The 15,224-nt window shown below is 38.5% G+C and overlaps 1 protein-coding gene across 2 annotated transcripts; it reads right to left on the bottom strand.

The window, feature by feature from the left end:
- Positions 1–2,931: 2,931 nt before the first annotated feature.
- Positions 2,932–9,658, bottom strand: LOC140929882 (nucleic acid dioxygenase ALKBH1-like). Of its 2 annotated transcripts, none has more exons than XM_073379581.1 (3): positions 9,227–9,658; positions 5,888–6,213; positions 2,932–4,081 (listed from the first exon to the last, which is right to left on the bottom strand). In XM_073379581.1, exons 1-3 carry the CDS (start codon positions 9,649–9,651, stop codon positions 3,573–3,575), a joined length of 1,260 nt encoding a protein of 419 aa, XP_073235682.1. In that variant the 5' UTR covers positions 9,652–9,658; the 3' UTR covers positions 2,932–3,572. The 2 variants fall into 2 exon arrangements, with proteins under 2 accessions (XP_073235682.1, XP_073235681.1); XM_073379580.1 differs by having other exon boundaries at positions 3,499–4,081; positions 5,888–6,216.
- Positions 9,659–15,224: the final 5,566 nt, after the last annotated feature.

Below are 15,224 nucleotides of genomic sequence, written 5' to 3'. Positions count from 1 at the left end.
AGAAACCTGGTACGCGACCAGAAAGACAAAAGACATAGTAAACTTGTTTTCTGATGTTTGTTTATTTTCCAGTTTATGGAACACTTGAAGTTGATCATTCAGGTTCTTCAATCTAGAAAGGAATGCACAATCTAGGGTTTTTGTAAATAAATGTTTGGCATAGCAATTGAATATTTTCCAACGGCAGGAGCCAGTTCAATTATTCCTTAAAATCCACGCAGTGTCACATAGTCTACAGGTGCTTGCTGTGGTTTGCATTTATTTTGCTCCCTTTTTATAAAGCTACTATGTGTCTTCGCATCAACTGAACTCCAAAAAAAATGATCCAGTTTTGTTATTTAAGACCATTAAGGCTTTAAAACCGTTTCTTGTCGTCTATTATTGCAAAAAAAACAAGTAATTTTACAGCAAATCAACTTTATTGGTACATCCAATTAAAATGGGTTTTCACATACCAATTACAATAAAATCTAATATGAACAATAGAAATTCAATATAAACAGTTGAAAGTGAAAAAACATTACCATACTATTTAAAAAATATAAAATATGCATAATTACACCTATTGAGTGTCAACGGCTTAAAAACTCGTCAAGGGCACGTCCTTTAATCGCATTCTTAAAAACATTAAATGACTCTATGTTTGCTAAACTTTCTGGAAGGTCATTCCAGAGCTGAACAGCCCTATATGAGAAAGATCGCTGACCTGTTGCTGATCTAAAAGATGGTACATGAAGTTTATCTTTATTCCTAGTATTTCTAGTATGCATCTGCCTTCTTGTCGAAAACTTATTACACAAGGATGGTGGGGCTAATCCCTTTATACATTTGAAAGCCATTAAAATGTCTCTAACCTCCAGTTGCTTAGCAACCGGCAACCAGTGGAGTTCCTTTAACATCGGCGTGATGTGCTCATACTTTCTTGTGCCAGTCACAATCCGTGCCGCAAAATTCTGAACTTTTTGAAGCCTAGCAATGTTCTTTTTTGTTGTACTAGACCACATGGAGGAACAATAGAAAATCTTGCTGAACACTAATGAATTTATGATGGCTATGAGCGTAGACCTATCAAACAAATGTTTCACACGATTGATTTGGCACAGGCTACCTGTACACTTAGATACAACATCGATCACATGTTCGTCAAAACTAAGGCGCGAGTCCACGATGACCCCCAAATCTTTTGCAGAACGAGACGGTAGAATCTCCTTACCGAGTAGCGTAACTCCAAAACCCTCCGGCACACGAGCTAACATCTGCGGGGTTCCAAGAAGCAATAACTTAGTCTTATCTGGATTTATCAGCAAGCTGTGTGTGCAACACCAGGCGGCAATCCGTTGCAAATCTTCGGATAAATGTTCCACAGCCATGGCTGTCTCCTGGACAGGAAACGAGAGATAGAGCTGGGAATCATCCACGTAACTCTTTAGTGAGCACAGGTTAGGGACAGCTGGAAGATCGTTGATGTATATATTAAAAAGGGCTGGTCCCAAGATCGACCCTTGAGGTACACCATAAGCTACCTGGCGAGGATCTGACACCTCACAACCAATCCTCACCCGCTGATTCCTGTCCGTCAGATAGCTTCTAAACCATTCCATGGCCTGTATAGACACACCCAGTTCTCGAAGTTTACGTAATAGGATCCCATGCTCGATACTGTCAAAGGCCTTTGACAAGTCCAACAGAACCAACGCTGTGACTTGTTTTCGATCCATTGCTTCGAGAATCATATCGGACATGAAAATATGGAGTGTTTCTGTCGAGTGCTTCTTCTTGTTTCCATTTTGATGTTCAGTTAAACAGTTCTGACGTGTTGTGTACTCCGTTAACTGATTAAGAGCTGCTCGTTCGCAGATCTTAGACAGAGCGGGTAGCAGTGATACTGGCCGGTTGTTATTAGCAACAGCAAGGGCTGGGCCTTAGCGAAATTTCTTTTATGAGGTCTCATTCTTCATAACTCTACAGAAGCAATTTGTGGAGGCAGATAATTGACCTAAATCAGCAATATCTTTGAAAATAACCCATTTAAATGACTCCGACGTTGTGAACACGTCTTTTATGACGGCTCAGTCAATTCCAAGCGTGCCCGTGCCCCCCCACAAACAAGTTGTGGGATCCAGCGGTGAGGTATTTGTTATCAAAGGTCTGCCCAGCTTGGCCGCGTATTTGTCATTGATGAACTTTTACCTTTTTTTAGCACTTATAAGGATTTATGGCAAATAAAAAATACATAAAGACATGCTTGTTATAGAGAGATTTTATAATCCAGTAATTCTGGTTTCATTATCGCCATATCAAACACCAGTCACTGTTGGAGGTATATGTGAAAGAAGAGCAACCTGCCGTGGAGAAAAGGCGGAGAAAAGGCTGCGACTGCCCTGAAAGAAAAGCCGAATTTTTGCAGTCGTTGCTCGAACTTCGTTTCGGGCGGGAACCAGTGGTGGCGTCGCGGAACGTCGGCAAGGTTTTTTCAGACTTGGCTGCGACAGGATTTGGAAAGTTTTGCGATCAACTGAAAAAGACATTTTCATTAACTGCAAATTAAACTTACCATAGACTGCGAGCAGTCTCTCTTTTTCTTCAGATTAGTAAGGGGAGTGCACGCGCGCGCGAGCGTTTAGCGGCGCTCCCGTCTCGCGCTTTCCGTCACGCGCGTGGTCATTTGCGTGTCTCGGGCGTTTTGCTCGACGTACCAAGAGAAAAGAGAGACTGTTCGTAGTCTAAACTTACCATGGAAAGTCAAACCTCTTTAAAGTGTCAATTTAGGGAAAATAAGGGTAAGCAATATTAATATTAATCCTAGGAAGAAGGAGGGTCTGACCATCCGAAACTTCTGGTTACCTCTCAGCTTGCTAAAGCTAATTTCTTTATTGTGTCCTATAATTACTCTATTGTTGTTAGATTGATTTCCATTCACTTGCGGCTCGGATTTGCGATTGTTAGCTTCTTTCAAGAAAACTTCACTTTTGCTTGGTCGGCCCCAGGATAGTAGGATCAACACCACAAGGAAAAATTGGTTTGTCGGATTAAAATTTTCAGAGAAAAGCAATCGCAGTATTTCCTTTCTACATTCAAGAGGTAATATTTTCGTAGCCCTTGTAGGGATGTCCTCTCCCCGCCAAAAAATCCGGAAAGAGAGACGCTCTATTTTTCATCACTGGATTAAGAATTTTAAAGGCGTTTACACTAAGGTGGAAATGAGATGTATATGAAATAAATCATATGAGAACTGCGGAAATTATATCAAATGAAGAATTGTGAACGCAATTAATGCATTTGCGTAAGAAGCCTGAAAAATAAAATTCACGAGTTCAACGGGGTTTGAAGCAGTTACCTCGCGAAGATACCGGTGCGATGCTCTAACCAACTGAGCTATGAAGCCACTGATGTTGGGAGCTGGTTAATTATGAGTTCATAAGTTCCCGTGAAAGAGATGAATGTGAGATGTATATGAAATAGATCATATCTCATTGCTTTCATTTTTAATCTCCATCGAAGACAGTGGTCTACTGACTACACTATCAATAATAATGATAATATTACTATTATTATCTTCAAATTATTCATGATCACTGGCAAAAAGAATTCATTGTTTTGCCTTGTTCATGGACCTGTCTCACGTTGATATTAATCCGAGTTTTTGAAATATAAACTTCAAATTTTTTCCACTCTTCTGCGTTGAGAGATTTCATCCTTGTGGATTTAGCACCAAAATCCAACTTATTACAACCACTACTCTTATTAGCCTCAAAACTGAAGTGTTCAGATTCGCTACAAATCTTGTAACTACAGAATTCTTCCACAGCGCATTTGTTTGATTCGGTGTCATTTCCTCCAACTATATTAGTTGATGTACAGTTTTTATCCAGTATTGCCGTGTTTTTGTCTCTTACATCTAATTCATCCAGGTTCACCCCTGTTGTTTTGTTTGTTTTATCATCAAAGAGTCCATTTTGCCATTTCAAGCATGGCGGGGGTTCATTTTCCTCTCCAACTTTAATAATCCTGGGGACAGCATGAAAAGCAGTTCTAGATTGCCCAGACATGATTAGAATATCACCACTGCGAATGTATAAAGCTGCAAACATAAACAAAAACAGTTACCTACTAACCTTTTCTTCCCCGTCTAAAAAGAAAAAAAAAAGTACCCAACCCCCCACAAGGAACACATGGGAATTAAGCTTGCATTATGGGAAGAAGAATCTAGAACTCATTAACATCCATGTCTGCTTGAAAGGGATTCCCTTCAATATGGGGTCTACTTAATGAAGTTTTTCTGTAATAACAGCAAAAATAAGAGTATTGTTTTCAGCAAGAGGGAAGGAGGAGAGAGTGTTGGAGACACCTGGCACTAAGTCTGTGTGCTTGACTCTTTAAGTCCCAATAGTGACTAAGACCAAATTTCTCCAAACAAAGTCCATACATTGTCAAGAGATAAATTATGAGAATTAATAAAGTGATCACGCGAGAGAAAATGCCTTGATCTATTATCAAATTCTTTCTACTTATTCTTTACGGAAATGTATAGAGATCAGTTTGGAGAATTTATGTGTGGACATTGGGGCTTAAAGGGCTAATGTGGCAGAGCAAACAGGCCAAACCAACCTACCAAATTATATACAGCAACGACATGTAAGATGAACCAGGGACAAGCCACCGGCAACTAATGTGCAATTATTTGTGTATCCTCTTCACAAAAACTGCTATCACTGGCACAATGGTACTAGTCTACATCCCACTATGTCTTTTTCATGTTGTGTAGTGGATTGGAAAATACTAGCAAATCTCACCAGAATATCATTCAATCAACAGAGGCATGAAAATAAACAAACCATTAAGGGCTATTGCTAAATTGATAGAACATGAGACAAGGTGCTCATTAGGCATAAGAGACTGGGGAATTCTCTGTTTACTTGGCAGAATTCTCCGGTTACAACTTTCTCCTGCGACTAGAATACTTATTACCAAAACCCTGTGACACCGCAGGTAATCTAATATTAACCATCACAATTACAAGTTATATTGTAGTTAAGGGAAACTACAATTTACACAGTACAGCTGTACAGAAATTTCCATAAAATCAATATCAATCTCATACTGTAACTTCTCCCACTCGTATTGTTACTTCTGTTAGAGTGCAGGGGTAAATGTCAATAGGAGAGTGGGAGGTCTGATTTAGCTTCTTCAGCTTAATAATATTGACCATTCTTCTCACATTGTACTAGCTTGCTTTACATGGAATATAGCTAGACCTCCACTGAGCGGCCATCAATTAAGAGGCAACCCTCTATTACATGGCTAGTATTCACAGTGCCAAAATACTTGTGGAAAAGAATGGTATATTAAACCTCTATTAAGTTGCCACCTTTTGGCTATCCTGATGAGGATGACAGTCCTCTTATTGTCCATCAAGTGCTTGATACAATTTAGTTTGGAATTATTTTATAAAATAATACATGTATTGATGAAGGAAAATACAGTCTGAGATAGGTGACGAGTGATTGTGAACCAGTTATGTCGCTTCTGTCACCTGTTTGTTTTAAGATAAGGTGACGTCACTTATAATATGTGATGGCCTTCTATTAAACGAGCAACCTTCATTAAGCGGCCACTTGCTGGCACCTCAAGGGTGGCTGCTTAACCCTTTAAACCCTAAGATCAATGTTTGAATTCTTATTTGTTGCCCCTATTCATTTCCCATAGAAGTAGTGGGGAGAAGTTGATGAAATATCAAGCACATTCATCTTGTGTGATCATGTCTGTAATTTTCATGACCACTCTGCTGTACAAAGCATTGATATTACAAAGAGAAATTTGATGCTGATCACTCTTAGGGCTTAAAGGGTTAATGAAGGATCAATTGTATTTACAAACTCCAACATACCTTCTGGTCTAATGTCTCTGGTGGCTCCACCAATGAGAAAAATCGCTGTCTGTCCAAAACTCAAGGAGATCAGAGGCCAAGACAAATCTGACTCATAATGGTCCGTGTGTCCCCCCATGGTTCCCCCCAAGGGATAGTAATTGACAATACCAGCCTCAGGGGAGTAGTCAGGGTAACCAATGGTACTAGCAATATGCCGAGTCATGCTGGCCAGGTCAAGTGGAAAGTCATAATATCTTTCAGGTTTATAATCCACAACATTATAATCAAAATGGTAACCAAGGTGCACCCAGCGAAGCCGATCCATCAAGCCACGATTTTCACCACTGCTGTTGAAAAATAATCAGTGGTCATTAGCTTTTCTTATATAATAATTTATAAAATAACTAAGATAGAACAGTACGTGCGTTCTGATTGGTTAAAAACCTATGGTTTACTGTGCCAGTAAACTCATAGAAAACGGAAACATGCTTTAAAGTTATTTTATAAAAGCAAAAGACCACACCTTTTATGGGTTTACTAGTGTTATAACCCACTTGGGTCAAAGTGACGTAAAATGTATTATACTACTACACAAAAAATTACTGCAATTTGATTGGCTTAGAGCAGTGGTATTTCAGCTTAATTTGAAATACCTACATGTGAAAATTACAAACCTTTTGTGGGTAGTAGTATAAACAAATAATAGCATGATTTGTACGTGATATTTGACATAAATACCACTAGTGATATTTCAAAATTGTCTCAAATTTCACTCGCCTAACGGCTCGTGAAATTACGTATAACAATTTCGAAATATCACTCGTGGTATTTATGCCAAATATCACTACAAATCATGCTGTTACCTATACTAATTAGATAATAGATAGTTAATAGATAGTTAGTAATAAAAACCACAGCCATAGTGGAGGGTTACATTATTATGCTGTTTAATAATAATTCAAGATAATAATATTAACAATAATAATATTATTAGGGGAGGTTAAGCAAAAAAAACTGATTTGTGATAGCCTGATCCAGGCTCTCAAATGGTAGAGATGACGCGTAAGTGAAAGACATGCAAAAATATGAGCCCTTCCTCTCCCAAACTTCCTCCGGCTGTTTTGTTTTCATGTTTGTGATTTCTAAATTCTACAGACGCAACAATCTCAGAGCCCAAAACAGGTTAGATTTGTCAGTGGCAAACAGATCAAAATGGTCTAAATAATTGAAAAAAATAATTATCACATACACTCATGTGACAAAAGTAAAAGCAAATACTTTCAAAAAGCAGCAGATGCTTTGTAAGCTGTGAAACAACTCATAGCCAATCAATCATAACTTGAAACTGTATGCACATTGTAAGTTTTGGCGTCGTCTTTACTATCCAAAGCATAACAAATTCTGTTTTAAGCCCCTCTGAATAAAGCCTCCCACGCAGGCTTTTTTAGGGGAGCTTGTTTTTCATCCCTCCCCACAAACGCCTGCTCAACCAAAGACAACATTCCTTTCCCAAGCTTAGCCAATCACATCGTACTTTCCAAATTCTGGAGAGTTGGCCTTGACCGCAGGGCAGAACTGATAATTACTTGATCTCCATGAAACACTGGGAAAGCTTTCTGACCTCTAATAAATGTTAGATTCAGAGCGGAAAAATAATATTTAGTTAAATTTTAGAATACTTCATGCACTGCATAACCTTTATAATAGCAAAGGAAAGAAAAGAAGCAAAACGGTAACTCCAGGGTCACGTTTTAGTCATGATTAGCCTGTTAACATTTTTTTTTCACAACTGTTGATTGGTCACTTACCACACAAACAAAACGATGTAAAACGAATGTTGTTTTCGGTTGAGCAGGCGTTTGTGGGGAGGGATGAAAAATGAGCTCCCTTAAAAACGCCTGTGTGGGAGGCTACTCTGAATAATGTTCATTTCAAAAAATTCATGGTCATGAAACTGTATTCTCAATGGGGACCAGAGAAAACTCTGGGTGATAGAGAAATCTGCATAATCGAGATACGGGTAATTGAGGTTCATAATTTTTGCAGCTGATTAGTTGGGTGAGTATATATGAGAGCAAATCACAAGTAGAATTGTTACAGTAAAAGTCGAGGATCAGTTTAAGTTTCTGGGAAACAGCCCACCAACCCCTCCCATAAGCCAACATTTTGCCCTAAGTGAGAACAAGTTAGTGTTAACGTTAGGGGAGTGGTAGGTGGGCAGTTTCCCCGATCCAAAGTGATCTGTGAAATTATGTTACTTTACACACCACTCAACAAAATTATCTCATAACACTAAAATAGAGAAATTTCTTAATAGTGTATCAGTCAAAACTGATGCAATTCTGACATAAATGTTAAGACAGTCAAAACTTGCTTTATGGACACCCGCTTAAAATGGACACCTCCCTATTACAGAAAAATTGCTTTGTCCCTGGGGAAAGAAAGCCCTTACAATTTCTCTAAATTCTACCCACTTAATAGGGACACCCCATTGTTAATATGGAAACTTTCTATCACCCCCTCAGTGTCCGAATTAACAGGGTTTAACTGTACACAGTATAGATGGTTTTCACAGTGATGTCATCAAATTGTAAAGTCAAAATAGCGACGTTTTACGAATTCTTATTTACACTAGGTTGAAGATGAACAAAAAATAAATCTTTGTACAAGTTTCCATTCCTGTAGCATATTTCATTTTGAAAATACAGCAATTTGAACTTCCGAGTTTTTACAGCGCATGAAACCAAAATGGGAATGCTGTCTCATTGAAAAAAAGTCTCTCCTCTTGATTTTCAGCTGTATAACCATTTCAAGTATTAGAAGATATGTTTATGTGCATGTATGCTGGTTCTGGAGTGAAAAGAAAGAGCTTTCGTAGAAAAAGTGAACTCCGGATGTTTTAGTTGATTTCTGGCGGTCATATTGGTGGACCAAAACAGTACACCAATATGACGTCTCCGTATAAAGCTCTACAAAGGTGCATGCAACGTTTCAGCAAATAACTCAGAAACTGTGGGCCACAAAGACCTGAAACTTGCAAAAATCGTTTATATTTTAGTCTTTTATAACATTTCATTTTCTTGGCTTCTTCCACTGGACGGTTCCCAATTTATTTTTTTGTTGCGTGACAGTGAAAATGATCTATAGGTGGTTTTCATGCAATCTCGGGAGACACAAATAACAATAGTGAAATGAACAAATGCTGGTGGAGAAACAAAGAGAGCTAATGAGCGATCTTTTGTTTACCGTCCACCAGCATGGCGGCGATGACGTAACGTGAAAACCACCTATAGATATTTTAATAATAATGTTAGGAGGCCAAGTTAAATGATAATTACTAAGCAGCATGATGTGTACCTGTTGCTGATTTCCCAGACTGATTTTTCAGAATCCAACGTCATATGGGCATCCAGATTACACACATTTGGTTTCCGGGGAAAATCTTCCATGCATCGCCTTATCCAGTAGTGTTGCCCTCCTGGTAGAAAAGGATTCACTATAAACATAAGCCCGGGACAAGATTTGAGCTTGTAAGCGCGCCATTCACTAGAACAACGAAGTCCGAACTTCGAATGCATTCCCCCGACTTCGAATTTCTCTACACGTCCGCGAAAGTACGTCGGATCTTGGAAGTCAATAACTTCACTGAAGTCTGGAGGAGGTTTTTTCCGTTTATAACGTTTATACTCTTCACGAACAAAGTCCACTCGATCTCTTGAAACCTTCTTGTCGCTGCAGAGGTCAGCATTCAAACCATCAGAGACGACCGTGCCGTCCGCCATGTTTTTGGGAGGCTCAAATGAACAGCAGTATATCACCCTCGTCAGGGCAAGCGTCATGTATGAGGACACGTAACCTACTTGTCGACTTTTGATCATTAATTGAATGGACGTTTCCCTGTCCCCCTTCGATGGTCTTCGATCCCCTTCCTCTTTTTTGTCGCTCTCGTTCCAAACTTCTCAACAAACTCGCAGGGAAATACTTGCTTCGCACGCTTCATTTTCTGATTGTTTTTTGTCTTTTTTGAACAGAATATACTTCATTTTCTGATGATTTTTGAACTAAAAAAGAGGCCTGTGCTGGCAGGGAACTTTTTTCACAAAAAACTTAACTAGCGTAGCTTAGCTGGCTAAGCACCTAGCCTGTGCTTGGCTCTCAGATAGTAGGGACGACGCGAAAATTAAACAAGCCAAGCGAAAAAGGACGCGCGTGACACTGTCCAACCTTTTGAGCAGGTGAAATCAAGATAATTTTTTTAATCCCCGAAGAATCATTCGTGGGCCGCAGGGGTGAGTCGCTAGGGAGTTTGGGGGCATGCTCCACTAGAAAATTTTGAAATCTTGATGCTCTGAAACGCTATTTCTAGTGTTCTGAGAGAACAATTTCTGTCTAAACAATTTTTAATACAGTCATGTTTTGTGCTGTGTGTTAAGCAATCCACCGGGTGGTTCAACTGAGGCGTCAATGAAACGTGATTTCAAGGTTGACTGCAACAGTACAGTTTCACGTAGCCACCAAACTGTGACCAATATGACAAGAAAACGGTTTATTTGGTCGCTGAAAAATAAACAATCAGATCAGACAATAAAAGCTTGCAATTTGTTTTGAAACCTTCAGAACATGGAAGCGGAAACAAACTATTGTAGCCGCTCAAGAAGTTGGAACGGTAACTTATATTGAAACTACTCTATGCGTCACGTATGGCCTTCAAGCTTTAGGAAGGAATTTAGTTGACACTTAAGCTAAGTTTCAGGAGGGTTCAACTTGCTGTAATTCGACGCATTTAGTGGAGTACGAAATGGATGTTAAGTTACCACAGATTTCGCGTACTGATTGTCTAGCAGAGAAGAAAAAGAATGGAGCCAATTATGAGGAGGCCATGAACGAGGCTTTCAAGGAGATATTTACAAATCTAAAGGAGATCGAAAAGGACACCAGAATGAGGAGACTCAGAGCAGATTTGGAGAGACGAAGAAGTAGTGCTCCGGCTACAGTCCTCAGAGACCAATTGAAAGATTTCAGAAAACCTAAACAAACAGAAAGACGATTGTCTACACCTCCTTTGACAACTTGGTCAGAAGAAGTAAATGAAATGTCCACCCAGCTACCACATAAACCTAGTTCGGGGAAGAGAACCAAATCATCTGAATTACCGACTGCGCCACATCCGCGGAGATCAAGATTGTCGCCGACCACGCAGTGGGTTTTGGCTTGTTCTGAAGAGGACGGGGTATGAACAGTGAGTTGTTTAAGATCTTGAAAACTCAGGAAAAGGTTTAAAACAACGGCTTTGAGCGCTTGGAGCCTCGTAAGGAACGTGCAATTTGCGATGAAAGCGTGCGCTACAGATCTTGCGATTAAGTGTTTAACATTCAGTGGTGTAATGTCACCGAAGTGAGTCAGCGTTTTACTCTGTCCTCACTAGTGTTTGCTACAATAGTTGGAGATTACTTTTGAAATCGCTTATGGTCTTTTACTAAGCGGTAGAAACTAAGCGGTTTCTTCCTATTACAGTTTCTACTTATTCCGAAGGGCGTCACCACATGAAACCCTAGCTCTAGGCATCGGTTTTTGAAACAGAGTTTAGACTAAGTTAGCAAAACCACATTACTTTAGATAAGCCCTACTATCAGGTGGGTCTAGCTAAAGGTCCTTCCACTGATTGCCTTAAATCTGATATCTGATTGAGTCTAGACTATTAAAAGAAAAGACAATATGGTTTATCTTGAATAACATCTACTAGCGGTAATCTGTCTAACATGCCGAACATGCTTTGTTCAATTGTGGTTTTATTAAGTCTATCAGTAGCTAGTAGATTTGTAAACAGAATGATTTGCATTGTCCATAAAACTATATATAAACAAATGCGTTGACCTAAAAAAAATTCACGGCCAAGGCCGGGTTGTTCAAAGCTGGCTTTATCAACCTAGGCCTAGGGATAATGCAAAATTTGAATTCACACTGTAAAAGCTGAAAAAGCAAGTTCAGTTCATTTCCTGTCGTCTACAATTTGATAATTGGATACGCTAAAAGGATTGAAAAAAATTATCCGAGGAAATGTACCCTGGGTACCAGAGGTTTTTCTCGCGTGCGGCGGGAGTTTTCGGTGTTGGCCGAAGGCCGACCTGTTAAATACAAGAAAGAGAAACCCGGGTTTATAGCGCTAAGCGGCCCTCGAACAACTGGTCCAGGTTAATAAACACCGTATTGGAATATGTATAAATTGATATATAGTATACCCACCTGAGTGTGTCAGAAAGACTTCAACAGATTCAGTTTATTAACTTAATTAAGTAATCCGAGGGACAAGCGTCATTGGTACTCATTACTTTTGCTTAATTTCATTTGCTTTCATTTGTTTTTCTTCTTTCTGCTTTCATATCCTTTCTGAAAAGTTAAAGTAATATGTGGGTGCTAAGTTTTAGTTGGATAAATGCATAAAAATTGGATCGGATGATGTACCTCAAGGCTGATATTATTTGTGATCAGTTCAGTTGTAATTAAGTGTTCAGCAAATTCAGCAAATTGCAATTAATTTTAAGTACGCCAAAGTTGCCATAGTAAGTCGGTTTTCGCATTTTTTGCCCAAACTTTGCAAAATCAGGTCAAATTTGATACTCGCAAAATACCATGTTTTCAAAATCGGAGGAAGAAGAAAGCCACGACAGATAGTTTAGTAGCCTTAAGGTATAATTATAGTATCTAACCATTTCGACAAATAATTCTGTGTAATCTCATACAGTCGGCTTGTCTATTGATAGTAACAAGCCCTGAGGCAAAACGAAAAAGTGGTGCAAAAATAATTGTTTATTTTGCTAGGAAAAAAATTTTAATTACCGTTAAAGGCTGACCTGAAATAAGGTGTTTATCTCACAGTCTATTTGTTCTTCATTTAAAAACATATTAAGAATTTTTTAAACACAGATTCTCTCTTGCACAGAGTTAACAAAGGGTGGGCTTTGACGTCAACGGCGATTGGGAACGGCAGCCATATGCATTCAATAGCAACTTTTTTTTCTATTTAAAGACATAAATAACTGAACTAAAAGCAAAAGAAACGCTTAGTCACCATCATCGATATCACAAGCATTGATTGCTTCTTATTCAAGCTTAAAAAATTGTAGTTATGTACTACAAACCTATACTGAATCCAACGACTAACCATTTCGTTTTGTTTCCGTTTTTCGCCGTTTGTTTACTCGAAGTTTCATTTCTTTAGTCAGTTTGGGAAATAGATGTGTAAAGTTTAAATAGGAAAATTGTTTAATCCTCTGGCCTCTATATGTAATCGTTTCAAGCTCTTGTTCTCCACAAAGCCTGCGACAGAATCTGTATGTGCACTGAACTGATGAGTTACTCAGTCACTTACGTTGGCCATCAGCACTATGTAATTTGCTCTTACAGAGCCATAAACCGCCGGCAGTGACTTTGCAAATGAGCAAAGTAAGCAGCCTGCAATATAATTGATTAATGTCCAAAACATAATTACTATGCCTATTACTCGGTGACATATTCCTTTAATTAACATTTTTGTTAACAGATGTAATTATAAACTAAACTGGAGAAAATAAAATGCAAATACAAATACAAATTCTCATACGCTCTAGGGGAAGGGAAAATTAAGGCTTCGGCTGAACTGCTAAAATATTGCAGTTTTAATTGTCTAAATTCTCCGTTGGACATAATACTAAACTAAACTCTATCAGGAGCTGGACCCAGCAGCCAAGCAAAATCACTGCAGAATAACAGCAACAATGAAGTGCAAGTTAATTAAATGTGGGCATAATTGAAAAAAAAATGTATTAAGAAACAAGATAATATAATGCGCTACTAGTTTAAAGGATAACATGGAAAATATTGAACTTAATTTTTATAGCGTTCAATTTGTACTAATATGTCGTGCAGTTAGAACAAGCTTCCTGAGTTCAAGATTCCGCCTAGAAAGCAGAACTCGTGAAATCAAGATTTTTGATAGTCAAAACCTGAATTCAAATATTGTAGGCCTGGCAAAGATTTAGGCAAACCTTGTCCACATCAGCATACGGCTCAATGAACTTGACGTTCTAGAAAGATGATTCTGCATTGTCTTTGCTCAGTTAAAAATAGACAAGTCAAGTTAAGTTAACATATTAAATAGCAAATAAAACTATCTGGTGGGCAATTTTACTCATCAAACGTCACAAGACAAGCAACGCTTTCTAAGGCATTTTCATTTTGCCCAACGCTTTTATCTAAACACCGTTTACAGGGGCACCCAACGACAATTTTCGGAAGAATATCTGTTGGGAAGACGATTTGAGATCTAGAATTTTCGGAACTTTTGTTGTAAAATTTCTTGCTTACCTGCCTCTCCTAGGATTTTCGAACACCCAAAAATGGTACATTTGCCTATTTTTAACGGATTTTTACCCTAAAAAGGTCACCTAGAATTAACAGTTCGGAAGCCTTTTTTCTGGCTGAAAGTTTCGAAAAGGTAAGTTTGATCTCTACTCCGAATCACTAGACTTTCAGCTAGGAAATCCGAACAGATGAAAAATTTTTAGGGGATAAAAATATATTTTGATTAAGATCACACATTTGTATTGAGAAACAAAATGTGCTGTATTTGATCAAACTCTTAGAATAAAAGTCACAAAGGACTTGCGCGAGTAGTTGATTTAGAGAATTCAAAATTCGGAGAAGCACAGGTTAAAGGTAATAATCGGTTCATATTTAACGCCTGTTCCCTTTCTCCAGCAAGTTCGAGAAGACGCCACAGTCTTATGTAAGACACAGTTTATTCTTCGTCCCTTTCAAGTTCAGATCATCTTTCTCAAAAACGTTCTGAAAATTTCTAGACTAAAAAAATGGTTAACAGTTGTGAGTTTAAGAAATTTCCTTCTTTAATTGCAGAAACGTTAACCGATGAAGGGGGTATATGTAGAGCATAACCGATAGCCTGAGGGGTTTTAGATCTCAGTGCACGTGCAGGAATTTTAATCGATTATTGTCAGATTAGGACAGTTTCTAAAAGAAGTTACTCATGCTGTTAAAGTAACTCTTAAAAGAGTCACTTTAAAAAATAAAAAATATCGTAGTTTATCTTTGCCGGGTCTACTTTAGTTCCAGAAAATACAGTCACGAGCTTTTGCAAGGTCTCTTAATTCTTATGCTGCAGAGTGAAAGCGAAAACAAGCTAAATATGCTGAAAATACCACACTTCAGTACCTTTTCGTAAACGACTCAGTGAGAACTACTAACATTTAACTCACCAGCTCAGCTACTGCAGGTATATTTAACAGTTAATGAATGAGGCTGAGTATCTTATGAAGAATTATGGAGATCAAGGAGGGTGTTATCCGTCGAGGCCGTAGGC

The sequence above is a fragment of the Porites lutea genome, chromosome 3 (assembly GCF_958299795.1).
Source record: "Porites lutea chromosome 3, jaPorLute2.1, whole genome shotgun sequence".
Classification (NCBI taxonomy): Eukaryota; Metazoa; Cnidaria; class Anthozoa; order Scleractinia; family Poritidae; genus Porites; species Porites lutea.
Note: the sequence above shows the minus strand (reverse complement) of the source record. Positions and strands in the feature narration are given on the sequence as shown.

Bases quoted from the DNA above. Each gene is read 5' to 3' on its own strand.
- LOC140929882 (XM_073379580.1), bottom strand. From the start codon at position 9,651: ATGGCGGACGGCACGGTCGTCTCTGATGGTTTGAATGCTGACCTCTGC. The intron at 6,217-9,226 runs GTACACATCATG...ATTTTTCAACAG, and splicing joins GTCTGGGAAATCAGCAACAG to CAGTGGTGAAAATCGTGGCT. The intron at 4,082-5,887 runs GTATGTTGGAGT...TTATGTTTGCAG, and splicing joins CAGAGACATTAGACCAGAAG to CTTTATACATTCGCAGTGGT.